We start from the raw sequence: 26,346 nt of genomic DNA on the forward strand, positions 1-26,346 counted from the left end.
GTAGTGCAGATTCACTCGAATTATATCAGGGCTGACAGTGTTGTCTTTTCAGAACAGGTTGTTTAGATGTGACTTATATTCTCCTAAATATAAAAGACAAAGGGGGTGAATCACTTGAGGTGTTAAAATGATCAAATGAATTGACAGAGTAGACAGAAACTATTTCCTCTGGTGGGGAAGTCCAACACAAGGGGACATAACCTTAACCATTTTTAACAAATTAGGGATTGTGTCAGAAATCACTTTTCCACAAAAAGAATACTGGAAATCTGAAGCTTTCAACCCACCACTGAAGGAAAAATAGGCTAATGAGTGTTAAATAGATTTTTGTTAGGCAGGGATTTTAAGAGATACAAATTAAGATGGATAAATACACCTAATAAACTGATCAACCCCAATTTATTTGAATAGTGGAATGGACTCTATAAATCCTGTGCTTAGTTGTGCATCTGTTCATTGATGATTGACATTAATATTATAATTCCCAGACCTAACTCTATCATTGTCCTGTATTTGCAACTACTGTTCATTGCCTTGTAGTTGTTGCCTAAATACTCAGTATCTGTTTTAAGCTCACATTTCTTTTACTGTTTGTTTTTCAGTGCTCTCTTTGACTATGATAGAACCAAGGACAGTTGTCTGCCAAGTCAAGGGTTGAGTTTCTTGTATGGTGATATTTTACATGTTATTAATGCCTCTGATGATGAATGGTGGCAAGCACGACTTGTTACACCTCATGGTGAAAGTGAGCAGATTGGTGTCATACCCAGCAAGAAACGGTAAGTGAGAAATTCTTATACTGACACATCAGTGCATTGAATCATCCAGCAATTTGCTTATCTCTCCTGAAACGTATTTAAGCCTTTTGATGTCAGGTGCATCAAAATCCCTGGCAAAAACTTCATGCTCTAGTCAGCAAATCCGTCAAACTCCCTGATACTTATTTGGGCTAAAGCAGATTGTTCACAACTTTAGCATTCTATTCGATCCTAAAGCGAGCATCCAATTCCATATCCTCTTTGTCACAAAGATCCTCATACCTCTACCTCCATAACCTTACAATCTCTGCCTCTTTCCATGTCTTTCCACTGTTGAAATGTTCATTTATGCTTTTAGTACCTCCAGTCTCGACTATTCCAATATTCTTTGTCACGTCTCTCATCTTTCACACTCGATAAACTGGAGCACATTCAAAACTCTGCTTTTCATATTCAGACTTGCATGAAGTCCTGCTCACCTATTGTTCCTGTGCTCTCTGTATTACAGCAATATTTTGATTTGCATCCTCACTTTCAAATTCCTCCACTCTTCCATCTCTGTACCCTCTTCCAATCTTAAGAACTCTGCATTCCTCCAACTTTGACCTCTTCTGGACCAACACTCCCTTCACCTCATCCTCAGTTCCTGTGCCTTGAGCTTTTTAGGCCCTAAGCTCTACAATTCTGTTCCAAGATATCTCCATCTTTACTGCTTTAAGCCACTCCTTAAAACCTACACCTTTAACTTTTAGTTACACCCTCCAAATATCTCCCTCTTTTAGCTCAGTGTCAATTTTTGTCTGGTTATTTACTCAAATGATGTGTTTTGAAATGTTTTCCTATGATAAAACATAGGGGGTCAGCGCAGTGGCACAATGGTTAGCACTGCTTCCTCACAGCGCAAGGGATTCAAGCTCAAAACCCAGCTTGGGTCACTGCCTGTGTGGAGTTTGCAAATTCTCCCCGTATCTGCGTGAGTTTCCTCCAGGTGCTCCGTTTTCCTCCCACAGTCCAAAGATGTGTGGATTAGAAGGATTGGCCATGCTAAATTGCCCTTTAGTAACAGGAGAGGGGGACTAGCTAGGGTAAATGCATAAGGATAGGGCCTGGGTGGGATTGTGGTTGGTGCAGACACTGTGGACCGAATGGCCTCATTCTGCGCTGTAGGATTCTATGATTCTATAAAGTTGCTATATAAATAAGTTTGTTTTTCGAGTTCAATGCAAAATTGGTTTTTTTTTGAAGTTATGAAGTGAATTTTCCTTTTCTTCCAATTACTTAATTGAAAAAATATAGGGCTTCTCCATCTCTCTAAACATTAATATTGCACTATTTATCCTATGATGCAGTTAGAAGCTCAGTATTAACTTGAAGCAAATTCCCTTTTACTTAAATTGTACCATTTCAATCCTCACTTGAAAATTCTGTAATGAACTGCTTTTTATAATAGAAAAACTTTCCCAATGATGAGTTCAAGATATTGAATTACCTTTGTGAAAGGAAGTAAATTTATATACTGTTGCCCTGCTGGTGCCACAGAAACAAAGAAAATAAAGACTTGCATTTAGATAATACTTTTCATGATCACTGGACATCTCAAAGTGCTCTACAGTAAATGAAGTACTTTACTGACACATTATAAGAAGCACGGCAGCCAACGTTTGAAAAGCTAGCTCATGCAAACAGCAATGTGATAATAGCCAGTTAATCTGTTTTTGTGATGTTGATTGCGGGGGGGATACATATCAGCCAGGGCATTGTGGGCACCCTTATTTAATAACTACAGGCCAGTTAGTGTAACATCAGTAGTGGTCAGGTTTTGGAATCCTTAAATCAGGGAAAAAAAACAGGCATTTGGAGAGGTTTGAGTTAATTAAGGAGAACCCACATAGGTTTATAGGCAGATTGTGGTTGACTAATCTAATTGAAGTTTTTGATGAAGTAACGGAGAAAATTGATGCAGGAAATACGGTGGATCTTATCTAATGGATTTTAAAAAAATGTTTGACTTAGTATCACATAACAAAATGGTTAACAAAATGGAGGCCTATGGTTAGGAGTGCTAGCGTACAATTGGATATATTGGCTTAAGAACAGAAAGCAGTGAGTTGTGGTAGATGGCTGCTTTTTGGAATTGAGGGAGGGAGACATGTTCCAAAGGGTTACCACATTTTTGCTATACATAAATGACTTAGATCTTGGAGTACGGAATTGAACTATAGCAAACTTGGAGAATGGCAAACTGGATGGTACAAATTGTCTACAACAGGATGGCAACAGGTTTGCAGAACTTGCAGATAAAATTTAATACAGAGAAGTGAGAGATGATGAATTTTGGCAGAAAGAATGGGGAGAGGTAATATAGGCTTAATGTGTGCACGAAAGCAAAGTTCTAGGGGTACATGTGCATTGATCTTTGAAGCTGGCAGGACATATTGAGGGAGTGCTTAGCAAAGCTTTATAAATAGAGGTATTGAGTTCAAAAGCAGAAAAGTCTGAACCTGTGTAGTGGTCTGGTTAGGCCCCAACAGGAGTATTACAAACACTTCTGGTCGCCATGCTTCAGGAAAGATATGAAGACCATTGAGAGGGTACAGAGGAGGTTTACCAGAATGGTTCTAGAATGCGCCTTGTTAGTTACAAGTATAAGTTGGAAAAGCTGGGGTTTTTCTCCTTGGAGTCGAGGATTCTTCCCACTCAGATAGACTAATGGGACTGATGGTGGACACGTCCCCAGGACCGGATGGAATGCATCCCAGGGTTCTGAAGGAAATGGCAGAGGTGATAGTAAATGCCATAGTGATTATTTACCAAACTTCGCTGGATTCCGGGGAAGTGCTGGAAGATTGGAAAACGGCTAATGTTACGCTGCTGTTTAAAAAAGGTAGCAGACAAAAGGCAGGGAATTATAGGCCGGTTAGTTTAACGTCTGTAGTTGGAAAAATGCTTGAATCCGTCATCAAAGAAGAAATAGCGAGGCACCTAGAAAAGAATGGTTTGATAGAGCAGACGCAGCACGGATTCGTTAAGGGGAAGTCGTGTTTGACGAATTTATTGGATTTCTATGAGGATGTGACTAGTGCGGTAGACAGAGGGGAACTGGTGGATGTGGTGTTTCTAGATTTTCAAAAGGCGTTTGATAAGGTGCCGCACAAAAGGCTGCTTCAGAAGGTTAGGGGGCATGGAGTTGGGGGTAAGGTGTTAGCATGGATAGAGCATTGGCTGTCTAATAGGAGGCAGAGAGTTGGTATCAATGGATGCTATTCTGATTGGCGGTTGGTGACTAGTGGAGTGCTGCAGGGATCGGTGCTGGGGCCTCAGCTATTTACCATTTATATAGATGATCTGGAGGAGGGGGCTGAGTGTAGGGTAACGAAATTTGCTGATGACACGAAGATGAGTGGAAAAGCAAATTGTGCGGAGGGTGTGGAAAGTCTGCAGAGGGATTTGGATAGGCTGAGCGAGTGGGCGAGGACCTGGCAGATGGAGTATAATGTTAGCAAGTGTGAGGTTATCCACTTTGGCAGAAATAATAGTAGGAGGGATTACTATTTAAAGGGCGAAAAGCTGCAGCATGCTACAGTGCAGAGGGACCTGGGGGTCCTTGTGCATGAGTCACAAAAACCCAGTCTGCAGGTGCAGCAGTTGATCAAGAAGGCGAATGGAATGCTGGCCTTTATAGCAAGGGGGATAGATTATAAAAGCAGGGAGGTCTTGCTGCAACTGTACAGGGCACTAGTGAGGCCGCAGCTGGAGTACTGTGTGCAGTTTTGGTCGCCACACTTGCGCAAGGATATTTTGGCCTTGGAGGGAGTGCAGAGGAGGTTCACTAGGCTGTTACCGGAGTTGAGGGGGTTGGACTATGAAGAGAGACTGAATAGACTGGGTCTGTACTCGTTGGAGTTTAGAAGGCTGAGGGGGGATCTTATAGAGACGTATAAGATAATGAAAGGGATGGATAGGGTAGAGGTAGAGAGATTCTTCCCACTCAGAAAGGACAGCAGGACTAGAGGGCACAGCCTCAAGATAAGGGGGGGGCAGTTTAGAACAGAGCTGAGGAAGAACTTCTTCACTCAAAGGATGGTGAATCTCTGGAATTCTCTGCCTGTTGAAGTGGTGGAGGCTACCTCACTAAATATATTTAAGTCACGGGTAGATAGGTTTTTGACAGACAAGGGAATTAAGGGTTATGGGGAGAAAGCGGGAAAGTGGAACTGATCCATTTCAGATCAGCCATGATCTTATTGAATGGCGGGGCAGGCTCAAAGGGCTAGATGGCCTACTCCTGCTCCAATTTCTTATGTTCTTATGTTCTTATGAAATTGTGAGGGAAGTTTCATTTGGATAAGATTACAACAGGCTTAAATAAGGAAGGCCAGTAAAAACACTTCCCATTAGCGAATTGCAAAAGGACTAGTGGAAGCAAATTTACGACTTTGGATAAAAAGTGAAGGACAATGAGAGGAAGAACTTTTTTACACAGCAGTGCTAATAAGCAGGAACTTGCTGACCATGAGGGTGGTGGACTGGAAATGATTTTGAAAGGAAACTGGATTGACACATGAAGGAAAAGTCCAAAGATGTGCGGGTTAGGTTGATGGGCCGTGCTGAAATTGCCCTTAGTGTCCTGGTTAGAGGGATTAGTGGGTAAATATGTAGGGATGTGGGGATAGGGCCTGGGTGGTATCATGGTCGATGCAGACTTGATGGGCCAAATGGCCTCTTTCTGTACTGTAGGGTTTCTGTGATTTCTATGAAATAAACTCACAGGACTATGGGGTGTGGGACTGGCTGGATTGCTCATTGGGAAGCCATTCTGAACTCAATGGAGTTAGTTACACTGTGACTTTAAAAGTAATAAAGTTTATTTATCAGTTACAAGTAAGGCTTACATTAACACTGCAATGAAGTTACTCTGAAATTCCCCTAGTCTCCACACTCCGGCACCCGATCGGGTCAATGCACCTAACTAGCATGTCTTTCAGACTGTGGGAGGAAACCGGACCACCTGGAGGAAACCCATGCAGATACTGGGAAAATGTGCAAACTCCACATAGACAGTGACCCAAGCCGGGAATCAAATCCGGGTCCCTGGCACTGTGAGGCAGCAGTGCTAACCATTGTTCCACCATGCCGCTCAGGACAGCAGGGATAACTTAACTTTTCATTTTCAAAATAGCGCTGTTGGGCAGCACAGTTACATAGTGCTTACCACAGTTGCCTCACAGCGTCAGGGACCTGGTTTGACTCCAGGCTTGGGCCACTGTCTGTGTAGAGTTTGCATGTTCTCCCTATGTCAACGTGGGTTTCCTCAGGGTTCTCCAGTTTTCTCCCACAATCCAAAGATGTGCATGTTAGGTGGATTGGTCATGGTCAATGCAGAGGATTATGGGGTTAGGGCAGAGGATACGTCCTAGTTGAGGTGCTGTTTTGAAGGGTTGGTGTTGATAGGCCAAATAGCCTCTTTTGCACTTTGTGATCCGAGGATCTTTTACATCCATTTGAACAGGCAAATAGGGCCTTGTTTAATGTCTTGTTCAAAAGATGGCACCTCCAACAGTGCAGAACTTCTCAGTGATGCAATGGAATGTCAACCTTGATATTTGTACTTGAGGTCTGGACGAAATTTGAGTTCAGTGCCTATTAACTCAGGTGAGAGTTCTACCAATTGAGCCATCACTAGCAGAAACTCTCTAGTGACGTGTATAGGGTATAAATTTTGTATAAACGTGTAGGGTAGGAAGGAAAAAGCACCAGAAGTATAAAACCCATTTTAAGTAGTAAAATTATTCAAATTAAATTGCACTCTAAATTTAACGAATTTGTTTGAGGCTTTATGACCAGCACACATCTCATTCATGTAAAATAGGCACATATCTGCTCAATTGGTACGACCGAATATGGCCTAATTATTAAAGCACAGCTATTGCATTTCAGATATGTGTATAAATGTATTTTTATATGCTTATCTGCTTCAGCTCTTAACTTTTTCCTCTGCATACTTATACATTATGCTAAACATTAATTTTGTGGAATATTTTCAATTGCTGTTGAACTACAAGTTGCATCTAATAAAGCTGTGAGGAAGGAATCTCTTTGGCTGTTTCCTCTGCATTAAGAAATCAGACAATGAGTTGCTCACAGCCAGAAAAAGACTTATCAATGCCGAAGCACCTGTCTTTACAGACAGTAGCATTTCTACAGCAGAGAGCTGTCTTTTCCAACTCTGCTTCACTGAGTGACAGAACTATGTCAACGGCTGCACATTGGTTTAGCAACAACCTCAAGGGTCCTCTCATAGATACTGCTGCCTCACAGTGCCAGGGACCCGTGTTCAGTTCCCAGCTTGGGTCACTGTGTAGAGCTTGCATGTTCTTCCCGTGTCTGCATGGGTTTCCTCCCACAGTCCAAAAGATGTGCAGGTTAGGTGCATTGGCCTTGCTAAATTCTCCGTCAGTGTACCAGAACAGGCGCCAGACTGTGGCGACTAGGGGAAATTCACAGTAACTTCATTGCTGTGTTAATGCAAACCGACTTGTGACACTAATAAATAAACTTAGTTGTGAAGGCCACAACATTTGATTTTCATGCAATGTTTTCCTTCCAGGCAAAACAGTAGTGAGATAAGCTAATTTGTGATTTATACCCGTGAAGAACAAATGGCTAACAAATATTTGCTATGCAAATGTTTGATTCTTCCCTATTGGAAAAGAGACAATAATTGGAGAGGGTAGAGAGCATTTTAATCACCTGTGTGACAATATTGTGCCTTTAAGAAATGTATTTGTGTAATGTTTATTGTGCAAGATTCCTTTCAGGAGTCAATTCTATTTACTGGTGCTGCTTTATCTATAACTGACAGCCTACAAATTAATGCTGCAGGAGCACAGTTGGTCCTCATTGCTGGAATGTTTGTTTGAACTTGTTCTAATACAGTGTTATTCTTGTGTTCCCCCTGAAGCTTTGCAGACATTGATTGACCAGAATGTCATGTGACTGGTCAGGGCTAGGCTCACAGAGAAGTACGGGGCATTTAAATTAAACCAATAAAGTTAACAGACTCCAAACTGGCTTGAGTCACTGTATAGAGTTTGCATGTTCTCTCCTGGGTTTCCTCCGGGTTGTAGACAAAACCTAGTGCACATGTAAACAAAAAGGGGGAACTACTCAAAATGGACCCTATAGATGATATTCTCCCAAAAAAACTGTGTTGAATTCACGTAAAAACTGGAATAAATCCAGTTGGTTTCTCCAGCCATATTTTCAAAATGAACATCCCACACTCTGCATCGCAGAGTGCCCTACCACAATTCATGCTGAATATGCGTGGGTGGGGCCTATTCCCACTGGAGAGACCAGCAGCTTAGTGCTGAGTGGGCCACTGTGCGTGCATCGATCTGTCAGCGCCGAGGTTGGCACAATAGCCTTGCACTGCCAACCTCCGATAACTGACCTCACATCACTGACCCTTTGACACCTCGTTTCCGCCCCCCCCCACCCACCCGATCCCTGGCCTCAGATGTGCCTGGGCCAGTCTCGACCCCTCACCGGCCTGCCTTGATTTCTCCCCCATCCAGCCCTGGCAGTCCTGATCTTTCCCTCTGCCCTGCCCTCACTGCAATCCCAATCTCTTCTCTACCCATCCCCACCAGCAGCTCTAACACCCTCCCCTCCCCAGCAGACCTGATTACTTCCCCCAATCCCGATCCCATGGGATAGCTAGCCCCGACCATAAGTAGGAATAATGGTAGGAAGGATTATTACTTACGTGGCGAAAAACTGCAGCAGACGACAGTGCAGAGGGACCTCGGGGTCCTTGTGCATGAGTTGCAAAAACCCAGCTTGCAGGTGCAGCAGGTGGTCAGGAAGGCGAATGGGATGCTGGCCTTCATAGCGAGGGGGATTGAATATAAAAGTAGGGAGGTCTTGCTGCGGCTGTATAGGGCATTGGTGAGGCCGCAGCTGGAGTACTGTGTGCAGTTTTGGGCGCCATACTTACGCAAGGATATTTTGGCCTTGGAGGGAGTGCAGAGGAGGTTTACTAGGCTGATTCTGGAGTTGAGGGGGTTGAGCTATGAGGAGAGGCTGAATAAACTAGGCTTGTACTCGTTAGAGTTTAGAAGGATGAGGGGGGAATCTCATTGAGACATATAAGATGATGAATGGGATGGATAGGATGGAGGTGGACAGACTCTTCCTGCTCAGAAAGGATAGTAGGACTAGGGGGCACAGCCTCAAGATAAAGGGGGGGCGGTTTAGAACGGAGTTGAGGAAGAACTTCTTCACTCAAAGGGTGGTGAATCTCTGGAATTCTCTGCCCGTTGAAGTGGTGGAGGCTACCTCGCTAAATATTTTTAAGACGCGGGTTGATGGGTTTTTGATAAGCGAGGGGATTAAGGGTTATGGGGAGAGGGCGGGAATGTGGAACTGAGCCATGACAGATCAGCCATGATCTTATTGAATGGCGGGGCAGGCTCGAAGGGCTAGATGGCCTACTGCTGCTCCTATTTCTTATGTTCTTATGTTCTCCCTCACCACACCTGACTGCTGAGTAGCAGCAGATCCTCAGCAATATCTCACGACAAGCCCCGCCCCTAGGCACTGCCTGATGCCCAATGGACAGTGCCAAGGACATTGCCAGTATGCCCCTTGGGCAGTGCCAGGGGGCCAGGCTGGCACTGGAGAATTGCCCCCTAAATGTCAATAAAAACAGAAAATGCCAGAAAAACTCAGCAGATCTGGCAGCATTTGTAGAGAAAGAAACAGAGTTAACGTTCCAAGTATTTATTTATTTTTATTATTGTCACAAGTAGGCTGTGAAAATCCCTCTTAGTCGCCACACTCTGGCGCCTGTTTAGGTAAACTGAAGGAGAATTAGCATGGTCAATTCACCAGGCCAGTATGTCTTTCAGACCATGGGAGGAAACCGGAGCACCTGGAGAAACTCACAAAAATACTGGGAGAACATGCAGCTTCCACACAGACAGTGACCCATGCCAGAAATTGGACCCAAATCCCTGGTGCTGTGAGGCAGCAGTGCTAACCACTGTGCCACTGTGCAACCATGATTTTTGGGTTAAAATTAAAAGTACCCCCTAATCCCATAACCCTTTTGTCTCCTCATCCTGTTTACTATTAGCCTACTGTTATATGATCCAAACTGAGCTTGTGAGTGGAAACTGGGGAACTGCAACTTCAACATGCTTCAATAATTCCAAGCATGTGTGGAGCAGGGGGTGCAGACACAATTTGGCATTTTTGTAGTTTCTCAGATTGAGGACTTGTGCAAAAAGAAAATGGCATGAAAACCCTGATCATATGAAAGAGCACCACAGTTGAAAAATATCCTGGGCAGGAAGAGGTCCCAGTTAACAGAAAAGAGAGTGAAGGAGAGAAAAAGGTTCCAAGCAGCAAAGGAGCTGCAGTTGGCAGACTTTAAGTAATGGGCATTTGGGGAAAGCCATAGAGACCGAGGCGGCAGCCAAAGATCGGTGACTCAGTGCTGCGAGCTGTTTGGGTGGAGGAATCCTTTGGAGCAGTAGAATTTTGCTTGGCACAGCCAAAAAGCTTGTTCTGCGTTGGTGCTAGAATGCAGAATTGGGAAACCAAAAGAATGGAGTCCTGGAAGACAAGATTGAAACCCCAGAGGTTGGCCGTTGTTGAGGCAATCCAAGTTGGAGTAAGTTTTGGAGAGAATTCCAAGTTTACATCGCTGAAGGTAAAGACTGGAATCCCTCATGAAGGAGACAGAGTTTTAGTCTGATTGGTTGACTCACTGTATACAGACGTCTGAATGGGTTGTTGAGAAATCTGTGGAATATTACCTTGGTTGCATCTGCCATTTATTGTGCAGTGTGATGTGTTTGACCACAGTTTGCCATTAATTCATATGTACCTCAGACCAGAGTACAAGATAGATATCATCAACTATTTTATCTTTCTGACCTTGTATAGTAAAGTTTATTTTGTTTGTTTAAAACCATGGATTCTTGTGGCTTTATTCCCTTAGCAAGGTGTATGTTCTTGCACCACATTGACTGTAACAGTTCATGAAGGTGGCTCACCACCACCTTGTCAAGAGCCATTAGGTTTGGGCAATATATGCTGGTCTAACCACCAATGCCCATGTCAAATGAAAGAATAAAAAAAATCTTGAATCTCAAGCTTTGTCTACTTCAAACAAAAGGTTACAGGTTCCTAACTGGATTATACTAAGAATTTGGGGGTCAGGTCCATGATCATAACACAGTCCAGTTATAACTGACCTGTATCCTTCTATGCTTCTTAATGCATCCCCTGACTGTATATACAACAGTTCAGCATTGGGTTGACCTCAGACTAGAGGCTATGTTATAAATTCTGGTCTGCAGTAAAAACCAAGTTGGATTTAGTAGTGCCAGTTACTCTGGTAGCCAGCATGAATCTTTGGTTTTACTAAGAGTTGGCTTACACTATCCCTATCTATGGGTATTATAGCTAAATCTGCAAATGTAAAAATGTAGTCTGAATTCGATAACCTATCTTTCTCAAGTGCATTTCTTCAATCTTCAAGGGTAAGGCATGCTTCAAATCATCAAGCAGTTTTACTCAACAGTAAGATGAACATATAGAGCAATAGTTATGGTCAAGTTGACTCATGCAACTGTTAACTCCTTTGTCTGTGCATCAGTATCTTACTCCTTTGAATATTCCAACTATATTTGCTTTCTTCTATTTTTTAATCACACCATAATTAAAGCAGCTCTGAAAATTATCAAACAAGCTTTACTTATTTTCTCTTTTTTATTCCCTGAGAACTTTAAAATGTATTCCATATAACTTTGAGAGCATTGTTGATACTTAAACCTCAGTTTCTGTACAAGAGTAGCATTTGCTAACTTTTAGGTATTTGAGATTATTTACCCATTTATTATAAAATTGGGACTTGTGAAAACTCTTGTGAAAACTGATGTGTGAAATCAATTTAATATATCTTCTGTGTGATGAACACGTTGCTTCAGTAAGTTCCACTTTATCATTCCTACCTGAAATTCATGCATCCAATGCTATTACTATATGACACGAATCGCATTAGGAATGTACCACTTGTACTGAAATAATGGGACCTCGGATTGATGAGGTACTGGCATCACAATGTGCCAATCTGTCAGTAGCAAAACTACAGACCTTGATTTGAAGCTGTTCACCAAACTCTACGTTCTTGCCATTGATCAGATTAGGTTATTGCTTATCATAGTTCAAATATTATTGCTAATGATAAAATTGTTGAACTTAGCCTTTCCTTTGAAAACTGGTGGTGCAAAGGCCATGGAGGATAATGGTTTGATATTTTGTGGTAAAGTACAGGTATTAACATAAAAAGATTAATCTGCATTCAATCAACCCAGGAAAGCACCCTATCAAAAAATTTTGCCCTGAAAATTAGGCCTCCAGGGTCAGTTTAGCTAGTTAATAATAGATCACTGCATTGTAGAGTCAAGCTTCATGCCAGAAATTAAGCAGATAATCTAAGATGAGAAGATTTTGTTAAGGCTGCTTTAAGGTAGTGCTACCTTGTTGGAGGTGAAATGTGAAACTAAAATACTATCTGCCTGTTGTGGTGGATCTTAGAGATCTTTATGCCATTGTTGAAGAGCATTGAATTTATTTTTTGCACTCAAATGCAATCTAAAACTAAGGAATGAGACAGACCTTTCATTGCTGTTCTTGGGGCCTAGCAATTGCCGAAAGGTTCTAATATTTATCGACATTCAGTCACTTCCTTGTAAATTCTTTGGGCACGATCTTACCTGTCATTGATGCCACATTGCCGCTGCGGTGAGATTGGAGAATTTGGTGGCCAGCCAAATCTACGTTCACTGGAGCAGAATGGGAAAATCCAGCCAGCGCAAATAGTATGTGAAGAGTTTGAAGATATTTCTGCAATGTGTGATGAAATGTTTTTTTTCTAATACCACTTTTCTAGTTAAATTGTTGTAGACTAATCATTTAAGTTGCTGTGTTCCTTGTTTTCCTTGTCTCTATCTTCCTTGTTTATTTCAACTTGCACTTTGCTGGTCTTAATTATTTGTTGTCATTTTAAACTATTTTGTGTAAATTTTAAGAAGGACAAAGTAATGGGAGTGGTTTACATTTATTAAAACAAGTTAATAGTATAACCTACCAGGTGGGAAGGCTATCAATTAGTTTCCTTCTGTGCCCGATCACACTGACTCTATACTCCATTTCTGGGACCAGCTATTGATAAAATGGTTAGCACAGTTGTCTACGTGACAATAGTCGGTGCAGTAACATTGGTATTCCAACTACTGTCATATAGACAAATATGATCACTATTTTGTCAAAGGCTAGGTCCCAGGAATGTGATGTATGTCTAGTTCATTAGGTGTAGTTGGTATTTGTTGCAGAAAATGAACTCCATGGTCTACATTTAATGGTGGTATGAGATCTCCAATATCCACCTGAATAGGCTGACGGCATCATAATTTAATATTTAATGTCCAACAATGTACTTAATACTGTGATGAACGGTTATCCTGACTCAAAACATTGGCTGTATTCTCTCTTCACAGATGTTGTCAGACATGCTGAGATTTTCCAGCATTTTCTGTTTTTGAACTTAATACTGCAATATTTTATCAGCCTAGATAATGTATTTTTACGTTTATTTCCTGCATGAGGTTTGAATCCAAATTTAATAATGCTATAACTGCGCCATGTTTACTCTTGAGGCCTGTGGTATAAGCTACATTAACCCCGTGGGGTTAATGTCAAATTCTTCAATGTGATTTTCATAGAATCCCTACACTACAAAAGGAGGCCATTTGGCCCATCGTGTCTGCACCGACCACAATCCCACTCGGGGTCTATCCCTGTAACCCCACATACCCTGCAAGTCCTCTGACACTAAGGGACAATTTAGCATAGCCAATGAACCTAAACCGCATATCTTTTGGACTGCTTAAAAGGGCTCCCTTTTTAGCTAATTATATTGCAAGGCAAGATACTGTTTTCCTGTTTGGTAAGTTGATCTCTTAGGATAGACTGGCCTTCACTGTCAGGAATATTAAATGGGCAAATAATGCATGATACAAAGATCACCCACTGCATTGCATATCTTTCTGTGTAGTCTTCTGATAATGCATATGGAGTGGCCCTTGGCTCTAAGGGTGGCACAGTGGTACAGTGGTCTGCCCATGGTGCCAGGAACCTGTGTTCGATTCCCAGCTTGGATTACTGTCTGTGCAGAGTCTGCACGTTCTCTTGTTGGATTTCCTCCAGGTGCTCCGGTTTCCTCCCACAGTCCAAAAGATGTGCTGGTTAGATGCATTGACCATTGCTAAATTCTCCCTCAGTGTACCTGAACAGGCACCAGAGTGAGGCCACTAGGGGATTTTCACAGTAACTTTCTTGCAGTCTTAATGTAAGCCTACTTCTGACACTAATAAATAAACTCATGCACGGTCAGTTTCCAGTACTGGTTTATGACATTTTATTTTGTGTTTTTATTTCTCAGAGTTGAGAAGAAAGAGCGGGCAAGATTAAAAACTGTAAAATTCCATGCCAGGCCTGGAGTCATTGAAATGAAAGGGGTAAGTATGAAAATCAAACTGCTGGGAAAAATCTAATATTTAAGAACTATAGCAAGATTATTGACCCTCACCTCTTTTTCTGTGGCCCTGTTCCCCCTAGTTATGGTCTGCAGAATTATGAACCTCATCATCCACTTTTCTCCAGCGCTTGTACTGTTTGGTATAGTGGCATCAAACAGTGACAGGATTTTGATGAGGGTGTCATGAGAAAGAAATCCTGCATGATCTTGAAAGCTTTATTTATTTTGGATGGGATTCCCTGATTTAATTCGCCCCACTGCTAGTGAGAATGGAGAATTTGGCACTCAGCCAAAAATCAATTTCTCAGTGGCACCAGAGAATCCCAGCTATGGGTCAGATCAGAGATTCCCAGCATTTATCTTATATTTTACATATGTAAGAAGGGATCTCAGTGTGACATATTGAACACTATAGGATGCAATGAGCAGAAGTTAAAGTCATCACAAATACAGTTAAAAGGGTCTGTCTCTGTTGAGTGACCTTGTGTCTAATCCTATCTGGCTAATGATTCTGTGGGGTGGTGAGCATGACATCAACTAGTCCTGTACTGTTTAAGGTCCAATAGTGCTCTTCTATCACAATAGAAATATAAAATCCATAATTTTCCATCTTAGCAAAGTAATTGTGCATCTGTGTATCTTCCATTGAGTTATCCTGATGCTACTGACAATTGCCCAGATTGGATTCAGTGTACGGGCTGCTGCATCATTCTGTAACATTTCCACAACAAAAATAGGACAATTTACCTGCAACATATGTTTGAATTGTTTGGGCATTTATTAATGAGCCTGAGACCCAAAATCTCTCTGGACTCAATAACAAATCAGACAAAACAACAATGTGCTTTTCAATGTTTTGGTGTTTCAGGCCAGTGATACAAGAAATCAATAATACTACATCAGTGAAATGGATGACTCTAACAGCTGGTGTTCACGTTTATTCACATTCTCAAACTCACTCTCTTCTCTCATGCTATTGAACTCCAAACATATTTCCTTTCTGACACTATGACTTATTCAGTCATATTCTTATATTCACTCATTTGAATTCCACACCTGTATGTAGATTTTTAAGGGTTGGATTTTTAATCAGGGATTGGGAAATGGAGGGCTTGTTCTGTGTTCTGACCGGGCAAGGCATGCATTAGGCATACCCACTACAATCTTCAGCCAAATAAAGGGCAGGGAGCAGGCCTGCTGTCCAATCAGAGTGGTGGGCGGATTCCCATAGTACAGTTCTCTGGCAGGGCAACCCTTCCAGAGGATGACCCGGCAGCTGTTATAGATCCAGGGGTGGACCCTCATGTGGTTTATTAGGGTGGCACGGTGGCACAATGGTTAGCACTGCTGCCTCACAGCTCCAAAGACCCAGGTTCAATTCCTGTTCAGCTCACTGTCTGTGTGGAGTTTGCACATTCTCCCCGTGTTTGCACGGGCTTCCTCCAGGTGCTCTGGCTTCCTCCCACAGTCCACAGATTTGCGGATTAGGTTGATTGGCTATGCTAAATTGATCCTAGTGTCAGGAGGATTAGCAGAGTTAATATAGAGGGGTGATGGGAAAAGGGCCTGGGTGGGATTGTTGTCAGGGCAGACTCAGTGGGTCGAATGGCTTCCTTCTGCACTGTAGGATTTCTATGGTTTCTATTTATTGCAAAATGGCAGCAGTTCTGGATGAGCTGAAATTTGAGGTGTTGGGGTAAGAATGCTGTGGTTTCTCAAATTGGGACCTACCGTTTGAATTTTGTGCCATCTTGTGATGCAGACACAAGATTTGTTTACATATCTTGTAAATTGAAGGTACACATGCTTTGTGACATATATTAAACCTGTGTCAGTAAGTGAAAATGTAACTAAATTGTTCTACAATGTTACAATGCTGTAATGTAAAGAGACCTTTTAAAGACTGATTGTGATAAGAATTTTAGTTGTACACTGCAAGTTGACTATATATCCAGCTAAGATATGAGTGTGTTGAGCTTCAGTGTTAGGTGTGGGTGGACAGTTAATGTGGACAGCAGACAGGCAAAAGCTTGTACCTTAGAGTCTTGCACCTTGCATGGTGTTGTGTATCTTGTTCAACTCCTTATTGGGCAGCACAATGGTACGGTTATTAGCACTGCTGCCTTACAGCACCAGGGACCTGCGTTCGATTCCTGGCTTGGGTCACTATCTGTGTGGAGGTTGCATGCTCTCCCTCTGTCAGCGTGAGTTCCTCTGGGTGCTCCAGTTTCCTCCCATAGTTTGAAAGACATGCTGGTTAGGTGCATTGATCCGAACAGGCTCCGGAGGGTGGCGACTAGGGAAATTTCACAGTAACTTCATTGCAGTGTTAATGTAAGCCTTACTTGTGAGTAACAAATATACTTTAAAAACTTTTACTACTGTATCTGTTCCCATGCAATACAGTACTATATAGTCAGTATTCAGTGTGGCCTCCAACTCCTACCAAATATAGCTGTCTGTTATCAGTTGAGGGTGCCCCAGAGTTCCAAAGGGCATTCTTCCTCTCACACACCTCATATAACACCACAACAACTTCACCAGCCGTCAAACAGGGGTCAGATAGCACTATTCCTCTGCCGTCTTGTACAGTTTCTCCATATTGGCTTTTTAGTACTTTTGTTCATGGGCTTTTTCATCCTTACGTAGTTTTTGACTTGATTACAGTATTTTGAGTTTATAAGAAATTTAGACATATTTTAATTGCCATGGGAAGAATTTTACTGCCCCCTGCCGCACTTACATGTTTGCTGGTTAACTGTCTGCAAGGTACGAACATTTGAAGTGTTCATGTGCTGTGGTTAAAATAGTGAAACTCAGTTCTCGGCAGTTCTGGCATGCATAGATTGCAAAATTAGTCCTGTGTAATGCTTCAGTATTCATTTCTCAGGTCTGTATGAATAATTAGCAAGGACAGAGCTGTGTGTTTGTGCAGAGCTGGCCACTAATAGGGTGGTAGTGACTGCACTAATGCATTAATTCTAAGCTTCTATGTGTGGTTTAGCAAACATAGCTTATTGTGACCTTTGTCAAAGAAAATAGGTTAGGTTTACACCCAGGAAGTGGTGTAAAGATTGTTGCTGCATCCACTGAAAGTTGTACTGGTTTCCCCTTGTCAAAATCTCAAATTCAAAATCTTATGTCCTCAGCATATATTGATGGCCTTTATGATTTGACCAATCTGTCCTGTAACTTCTTTGAGCCCTAGAATTCTACCCTCCCTCCCCGCTACAATCTTTCCAGGAATCTCTGTTTCTTTAATTCTGGTCTCTTCTGTAACCTCTTCCCCACCATTGTTGGCTGAGGGTCTACTCACCACAGCTCCACTCTCAGTAATTCCTCTCTAAATGCCTGTCCCTCTCCTCATCTTGGGCATATCTCTTTGACCAAGTTTTTTTTAATCAATCTTGTAAATAACCTTTTTCCTTATTTTAGCACTTATTTTTGTCTGATGAAGCCTATGAAATGTCTTTGAGTATTTTTCCACAATTAGAGATGGTACATAAATGCAAGTTGTTGACAACAGTAGTGGGCTCATGCTAATGTTTTACAATATTTATTGCTAATGAGGGAGTTCCTTTAAAAGAGCAAAATCGCAGAACTACAATTGCTGCCTTTGCATTCCCATCCATCTGCTACCAGATCATATCATTTCAATATTCATATATTCAATTTTATTTATCATTTGGTATATCTGAGTGTTCTGATTTTAAAATGCAAAGATTTTGTTCCACTCCAGACCAGCTCAACGTAACGTTTTCACTAGATGAGTAAAGGAAAGTAGACCCTGCCAAAGTGGATTTCTTGTTTATCCCAGATTGGGGGGGTGGGATGGAGAAATTCTAGGGTTAGAGGAGGTTACATAGATGAATTATGTCAAGACCATAGGAGGAACAGTTGGATTGGTTTGCTATATCATGATACTCTCTGTGACATATACTGCTTAGCGGAGTTTAGTTTTAATAGGGGAATGTACCATCATGGGGTTGTTGATTGGGTATTAGAGGGGATTTATCCAGGGAATGTTACTATCAATGGGGGCAGAAGGGTGATGCATTCCTTAGATATTGGTATAGCTGTATTCCTCATGAGTGTCCATAGTTTTTGGGTGGTGTTGAGGGTTGAGTTAGGATTGTAGTTCTCAGATCACATTTGTGCTGTCTAGGGAATTAACTTTCCAGGTAAAGGGAGTGGGCTCCTTTGGTTGCATTAGTATTGTCTGGGCAGCTGTACTTCCGGTAGGTGTCACCACTGGGGTTGGGAGAAATGACTGAGACATCTCATGCCCTTCAAGACCTGGTAATTCATAGTTAGTTAGGATGTGCACTGGATTTCCTGATGTTCCTGCTTGCTAGGTTCCAGCATTCCAAACCCAGATATGCTGCTGTTATTGCAGGATTTAACAAGGCAGCGGCAGGGGTTGTGGGGTGGGGGGGGGGGGGGGTTGGGGTGGTGCGGTGACGGTGCGGTGGGAGAGAGAAAAAGGCTGAGTGATCCCTTCTGTCATTCCCCCCTGCTGAAGTTTCTTTGCAGTTTTAGTGTGAACTAGAAAGTGTGATTCAGACTAAACAGAAGGGGAAAGATTGAAATTGGCTTTCATATGCTCCAGTTAAACATTTTCAGAGATATCAGCATGTCCAATAAATGTCACCTCAATGGGTGAAATGTGTGGTTGGTCTGAGTTTCTTTCATGTGTTACTTTTTTCCTACAATATTATCATTTCAAACATTTTCTTTTAAATTTTGTAAACATGGTGATGCAATGACTGAAAGATGAAAATACATCCATCAATTAATGTCACCTTCAAATGTCAGCTTCAATTATCTAACACTGCATGGGAGGGGGAACCTCTAGATTCAGTTAGTGCTGTCCTAATTGGGGATCTTTGCACAAACAGACACAATGAGGGATAAGCTCAAAGCAATCAATTTCAGCATGTTAGTAAACAATCTGACCTCTGCCCACTCTACTTTGGGAAGTGAGTGTTAACAGTTTTGAAACAACATTCAGGTGACTATCTACTTCTTGGTATTGTGATTTATTTGACATTACTCCAGATCCATACTAGTATTAAATCTTCTTACTATGAAGGCTATATTCTTGAGGTAATTTTAATTCGGCACTGGTGGCAGTAATGCTACCTACCTTAAGTACATTTAGGCATACATAACAATTTGAGTGTATACAATGCTAATTTTCTGACTGTAGTTGAAAAACCCTGGTAGGTGTGTACTGTAATTTCTGGTATGTGCTATCAGTTGGCAAGGCTATCTATTACCAGTGTGAATTTGTAAAATGATCTATTAACCCCAATTCCCATAGACATACCAGCATCTAAATCACTATCAGGATGTAGATATTCACTACAGTCCCTGGATTGTCGTTAAGTACAAATGCCCTAAGAAGTACACGCAAAACAATAGTTTTGCTGTAGTCCAAGCTTTCAACATGAAATTTAAGAGTTACTCACTGCCCTAGTGCTCTTAGACAACCTAAAATGAGAACAGGTAACGGTGAATATGGGTAAAACTTGGCTGGCTTAAAAGATTGGCAATTTAAAAATGATGCTACACAAAATACAAAAGTCAAAATACCTTGCTTATCTGGTTTTGCTCACCATGTTACTGCTGATCCACATTTACAATGTGTTTTGCATGAATTAAACATCCATTCATCCTCCTATACCCTCCATCCATCCTCTTTTCCTTCACAGTCATCCAGGGCCAAGCGCAAAAAGAGCATCCTCTTGTCTCGAAAATTTACCTTCTACAAGAGCAAAGAGAATATTGTACAGGAGCACACAGGTGATCATGACCGTAAGTAACTGTAGGCTTACATGAAGTTTGATTAGAAGGAACAGCATTCTATATAAACTAACTCAGTGTGGTGCCAACACTAACATGCTTGCACTATGGTTCCAGTATTCCAAACACCTTTCCATGAACTGTACCAAATGGGGCCTCAGCAGTTCCAGACTGTCATATGCAGCAAAATATTATAAATTTTGCTGCATATGACAGCGAGCAGAGTGAGACCTGATAATGGTGTCAATGTTTGCAGAATTAACAGTTTTAGACTATAATTCTTAAAATAATGTTGCCGGAATTAATCAATACGTGTGCAACGTCATGCCCGCTCAATCTGAATTGGCATCAAATATATTTAAAGTGATTTCAATTTTAGTGTTACAATTCTGGTTCAGTATACCATGGTCTCAATGTTGTGGAGCAGCTAAAACCACTGGAATCTTCGTTACCAGCTGCAGTGGCCTCAAAAGCTGCTTCAATTCTGCTCCATCACTGTGCAGGAGTCCAGCTGCTAACTCACTGCTTTCCTCTGTTTCTATATCTCCTTTTGTTTCTGTGTTATTTCTAATTTTTTGCTGTCCGGTGATTGGATCCAGGAGTTCCCTGGATTGAGTGATGACTATTACGGGATGAAGAACCTGAGTAAGTGAGAGACCAACATCTGTGAATGTAAAAATCACAAACATCTGCATTTGAACATCTGTTCTAATACAACCCTTTCTTTTCTTCACTTCCACTGTCATCTCAGGAAACCTTATTAACTCTCCCAGTTCCACACACCATCTTTAGACCAGTTATTAAGGGCTTCCTCTCACATATTTCCAGTATGTCAACCTAGTGATGCAAATTAAACCAGTTTACAAGTTAATGTTTTTGTTTTGCAATTGTACAATAAATTCAGAATGAACACTTAGAGTGGCTTACTACAATCTAAATGACAATTGATAACCTGCAGTTATGACTAAATTATAAGGTCCTTGGTTTTAAATGATTGAAAGATTATTTCTAAATTAAGAGATTTGCTGCAAGTTTATAATGTGTGTGGTTTATAAAATAAGAATTGAAAAGAGATCAGTTTTAGTATATGTTTTTAGTTTCACAGATATCCCTGTTGACAGGTTCCTGGCTATCATAAGTTACATGGCAGAGTGGCCCATTGGATGCTGCAGTTCAGGGGATCAGAGCTATAAACCAGATAATAAATAGCTGGGTTTATAATTATCCATCTGATCTTTATCAAATCACTACTGTTTGTTCCAATATTCCAAGGAGGGAATGTTGTTGGATCAATGAATGTTAGGGGTATTTACAGTCATTCCATTTGATGTCAGCTTGCCCATAAAAACAGCTGCTTAAATCTCTTGTTTTGGCAGATTTTAACCACCTGTGCTGTGCTGCTGTAGGTTGTTGCATCACACGCATGTGTATAACTAACCGATTACTCACTCCTAATCTATTAACGTGTAATAAACCATCGTTTTAGATCCTTTCTCTTGTTTCTTGATTCACTTCTACCAGGTTTTCTCTGGCAGAACAGATGGACCAAACTGGTGAAGGTGCTGGATGAGTCAGGCAATGTACAGGTGGCTGAAAGTGAACTTTAGTTTCTTATAAAGAACAGTCATTATTGCACTTGCCAACACCTTACATGTTGCTGTAGGAGATATGTGCAGGAGGAAAGTTAATCAGAGTGAAGGGCACTGCAGAACAAGTTCAGCATTCTGCATTAGATTACCAACCTATGTGAGTGTGCTCACCTTGACAATAAATGATTGTGGTTGGGAATGCCCAAGAGCTTTTTATATACAGACCTGTTACTGACAGCAGCATCATATCCCACAGGGGGTAATAGATATGACAAGAATCAGTGTACGATTAATGATCAACATGTTTCTCCAAACCTAGTTGAAAATATTCAGTGTTAGCAATGTGAAGGAAGTTACTGTGCCAGTACATTGTAATCAGAAACACGTTACAAAGGACAGTCAGCCCATCTGTTGTATACTCCTTTTATAACCTGAAACTCTGGCACCTTGCTTTTTTGCAGAGTGTATGACGTCCAACACCAGTGACAGTGAAAGCAGCTCCAGTAAGTAACCCCTTTGGGTTCCTTCATTCATTTTTCTTCTCCCTTTGCAGGTCATTTGTCTCCACAGGTCCTGTCCTCAGGTGGGACAAACAGTTGGGAACACTGACCACCTGCATAGGCTTACCATTAGGCCATCACCCTGTTTAACAGTTTTTTGGTTGGATAGACAATCAGGATCCCAGCTGTATATAGGGCTAAAGAAAAAATTGGAACCCAAGCTCTACTTGCTGTCACCAGAGCAGGTCAGAGTCAGAGCCTCAGCTTCAGTCTCCTCAGGGTGGGTGGAACAGTTGACTTGGACCATTTGCTTTGTTGCATTTACCTAGCAGTGAGCAGGACAGTCTGGACTGCTCATCCCCACATATTTTGTGCTCGGATTGACATTCGTAACTTCACAAATATGCAGCTCATTGGTGCTTTTTATTTGCTCCAGCCCCAGTCTGCCATAACATGGGACACTCACCAGATACTTGCCTGTAAAACTAATACCTTCATTTATATGATGAATTTTCACTAACACTGACCAACTGACATATAATTCCCTTTTATATTCCAATTGCTGCTCGAGATGAATACCTGGAGGATTTAGCAAGTTCTGGCAGACTGTCCAGAAAAAGATGAAGAGCATTTGGAATACAGAAGCAGCAAGATGGGGAAGGGAAGATGATGTCTAATTGACAAGGATGATTTCAACTGATGATGTTTTTCTATTTTCTTCCTTCATAGAGGGTCAGGATGATACTGTTCTATCTTATGAAGCTGTGACACGCTTGGAGAGTAAGTAGAATTTTTCAGACCGATCTCCCTTAGTAGAAAGTTGTATTAACGTTTGAAAGTGGAATGGGATTAATTGGGTAGCTCTACAAAAGAGCCAGTAATGGCAAGATGGGCTGATAGACTTCTTTCTCTGCTGTGTCATTTTATTAAATCTAGATTTAGATCTGATTTTATAGTAGTTTGAAAGTTATTGTAGGCAAAATGCAAACTGAGGATCTGGGGAGGGAGTATGAAAAGCTGGGAATGGAATTAAAAAGTAGAACCGACAAGGTGGTTATCTCTGGACTACTGCCTGAACCGAGTGCAGACAGGCGTAAGGTTGATAAGATTAAGGAAGTGAATGGGTGGCTCAGGGATTGGTGTGGGAGGAATGGGTTTGAATTTATGGGGCATTGGCATCAGTATTGGGGTAGGTGGGACCTGTTTGGGTGGGATGGGGTCGGTCTGAACCGTGCTGGGACCAGAGTCCTGGCGAATTGTGTAAATAGGACTGTAGGTAGGGTTTTAAATTAATTAGGGGGGGAGGGTGCGAGGGTAGGTGACATTACGGGGTCTAAAGTTAAGGAGAGGGTACAGGTAAGGGAAGAGGCCGAGGATGCCCCAATAATAAAGGGAGTAGGGGGAGTGAGTATGGTTGGTGGCGTTCTGGCAAATAGGGTCCAGGTGAAGGCTGGGATGAAGGCACTTTATCTAAATGCACAAAGCATTTGGAATAAAGTGGATGAGCTGGTGGCGCAGATCAGCACAAATGGATATGATCTGGTGGCCATTACAGAGACGTGGCTGCAAGGTGACAGGGACTGGGAGCTGAATGTCCAGGGGTATCACGTGTTTAGGAAGGATAGGCGGGAGGAAAAAGGGGGGGGCGTAGCTCTGCTGATTAAGGATAGCATCAGGGTGATAGCAAGGGATGACATAGGAACCAAAGAGCAGAAAGTGGAATCGTTGTGGGTGGAGATTAGGAACAGCAAAGGGAGGAAGACGCTGGTGGGTGTCATCTATAGGCCCCCAAATAATGATCTGGAGGTGGGGCGGGCTGTTAACGCGCAAATAAGTGCGGCGTGCAGGAATGGGACGGCGATAATTATGGGGGATTTCAATCTACATATTGATTGGTCGACCCATGTTGGACGCGGTGGGCTCGAGGAGGAGTTTGTGGAATGCTGCCGGGATAGTTTCCTTGAACAGTGTGTGTTGGAGCCGACGAGGGAGCGAGCTATCTTGGATCTGGTGTTATGTAACGAGGCGGGTAGAATTAGGGACCTTGTGGTGAAGGATCCTCTTGGGGAGAGTGATCATTGTATGGTGGAGTTTCTGGTGCAGATGGAGGAGGAGAAAGTGGGTTCCCGGACACGCATCCTTTGTTTGAACAGAGGGGAGTACGATAGGATGAGAGAAGAATTGGCGAATGTTGACTGGGGGAGCGCGTTGGAAGGTAGGTCTGCTGAGGAACAGTGGAGGATCTTTAAGGAGATCTTTCTTGGTGCTCAGCAGAAATTTATTCCGATGGTTAAAAAGGACCATAGGAGGAGAGGTAATAAGCCGTGGATAACGAAGGAGGTGAAGGAAAGTGTTAAATTAAAAGCGGAGGCGTTTAGAGTAGCTAAGAGTAGTGGGCGAGAAGAGGATTGGGAGAGGTTTAAAAGTCAACAATGATTCACAAAGAAGTTGATAAAGAAGGGTAGGAGAAACTATGAAGCTGGGCTAGCGCTTAATATAAAAAAGGATAGCAAGAGTTTTTATAAATATATAAAAAGGAAGAGGCTGGCTAGGGTGAACATTGGACCCTTAGAGGATGTGAAGGGGGACTTAGTGGTAGGGGATGGGGAAATGGCTGAGGCCTTGAATAACTTTTTTGTTTCGGTCTTCACGGAGGAGGACGTGAATAATTTGCCGGGTGTTAGCAATGGAAAGGTGGTAGGACAGGAGGGTCTCAATGACATTACTTTTACTAGAGAGGCAGTGCTCAACAGACTGGAGGGACTGATTGTGGACAAGTCCCCAGGACCGGATGAAATGCATCCGAGGGTTCTGAAAGAAATGGCAGAGGTGATAGTGGATGCCTAAGTGGTTATTTTCCAAATGTCGCTGGATTCCGGGGAAGTGCCGGCAGATTGGAAAGTGGCTAATGTTACGCCGTTGTTTAAGAAGGGTGGCAGGCAAAAGGCAGGGAATTATAGGCCAGTTAGTTTAACGTCTGTTGTAGATAAAATGTTAGAATCCGTCATCAAGGAGGAAATAGCGAGGCATCTTGAGGGGAATTGCTTGATAGAGCAGACGCAGCACGGTTTCGTTAAGGGGAAGTCGTGTCTGACAAATTTATTGGAGTTCTATGAGGATGTGTCTAGGGCGGTGGATAGAGGAGAGCTGGTGGATGTGGTCTTTCTTGATTTTCAGAAAGCGTTTGACAAGGTACCTCACAAGAGGTTATTGCAGAAGGTAAGGGGGCATGGAGTTGGGGGTAGGGTGTTAGCGTGGATAGAAGATTGGCTGTCAAATAGGAGGCAGAGAGTGGGGGTCAATGGGTGCTATTCAGATTGGCAGTTGGTGACTAGTGGAGTGCCCCAGGGGTCGGTGCTGGGGCCTCAGCTATTTACCATTTATATAGATGATCTGGAGGAGGGAACCAAGTGTATGGTGTCGAAATTTGCTGATGACACCAAGATTGGTGGAACGGCAAATTGCGCGGAGTCTGCAGAAGGATCTAGATAGGCTGGGTGAATGGGCCAGGAACTGGCAAATGGAATTTAATGTTGGCAAGTGCGAGGTGGTCCACTTTGGTAGGAATAATGGTAGGAAGGATACTTACGTGGCGAAAAACTGCAGCAGGCGACGGTGCAGAGGGACCTCGGGGTCCTTGTGCATGAGTCGCAAAAACCCAGCCTGCAGGTGCAGCAGGTGGTCAGGAAGGCGAATGGGATGCTGGCCTTCATAGCAAGGGGGATTGAATATAAAAGTGGGGAGGTCTTGCTGCAGCTGTATAGGGCATTAGTGAGGCCGCAGCTGGAGTACTGTGTGCAGTTTTGGTCGCTGCACTTACGCAAGGATATTTTGGCCTTGGAGGGAGTGCAGAGGAGGTTTACTAGGCTGATTCTGGAGTTGAGGGGGTTGAACTATGAGGAGAGGCTGAATAAACTAGGCTTGTACTCGTTAGAGTTTAGAAGAATGAGGGGAGATCTCATTGAGACATATAAGATGATGAATGGGATGGATAGGAAAGAGGTGGAGAGACTCTTCCTGCTCAGAAAGGACAGTAGGACTAGGGGGCACAGCCTCAAGATAAAGGGGGGGCAGTTTAGAAT

The 26,346-nt window shown here is 42.4% G+C and overlaps 1 protein-coding gene across 7 annotated transcripts in view; it reads left to right on the top strand.

Annotated features, from left to right (window-relative positions):
- dlg3 (discs, large homolog 3 (Drosophila)) overlaps positions 1-26,346 on the top strand; it is a 496,785-nt gene that overhangs the window by 450,293 nt on the left and 20,146 nt on the right. For 4 of the 7 annotated variants that reach the window (XM_080187525.1, XM_080187528.1, XM_080187531.1 and 1 more), the window contains 5 exons: positions 603-779; positions 14,275-14,350; positions 20,085-20,187; positions 22,226-22,267; positions 22,994-23,044. In XM_080187525.1, the coding sequence (XP_080043651.1) occupies positions 603-779; positions 14,275-14,350; positions 20,085-20,187; positions 22,226-22,267; positions 22,994-23,044 (449 nt within the window). Of the gene's footprint in view, positions 1-602; positions 780-14,274; positions 14,351-20,084; positions 20,188-20,774; positions 20,821-22,225; positions 22,268-22,993; positions 23,045-26,346 lie in introns of all 7 variants that reach the window. The other 3 variants (XM_080187527.1, XM_080187530.1, XM_080187526.1) reach the window with 2 other exon arrangements.

This window comes from Carcharhinus amblyrhynchos, chromosome 4 (assembly GCF_965287045.1).
Source record: "Carcharhinus amblyrhynchos chromosome 4, sCarAmb.v2.hapA, whole genome shotgun sequence".
NCBI lineage: Eukaryota > Metazoa > Chordata > Chondrichthyes > Carcharhiniformes > Carcharhinidae > Carcharhinus > Carcharhinus amblyrhynchos.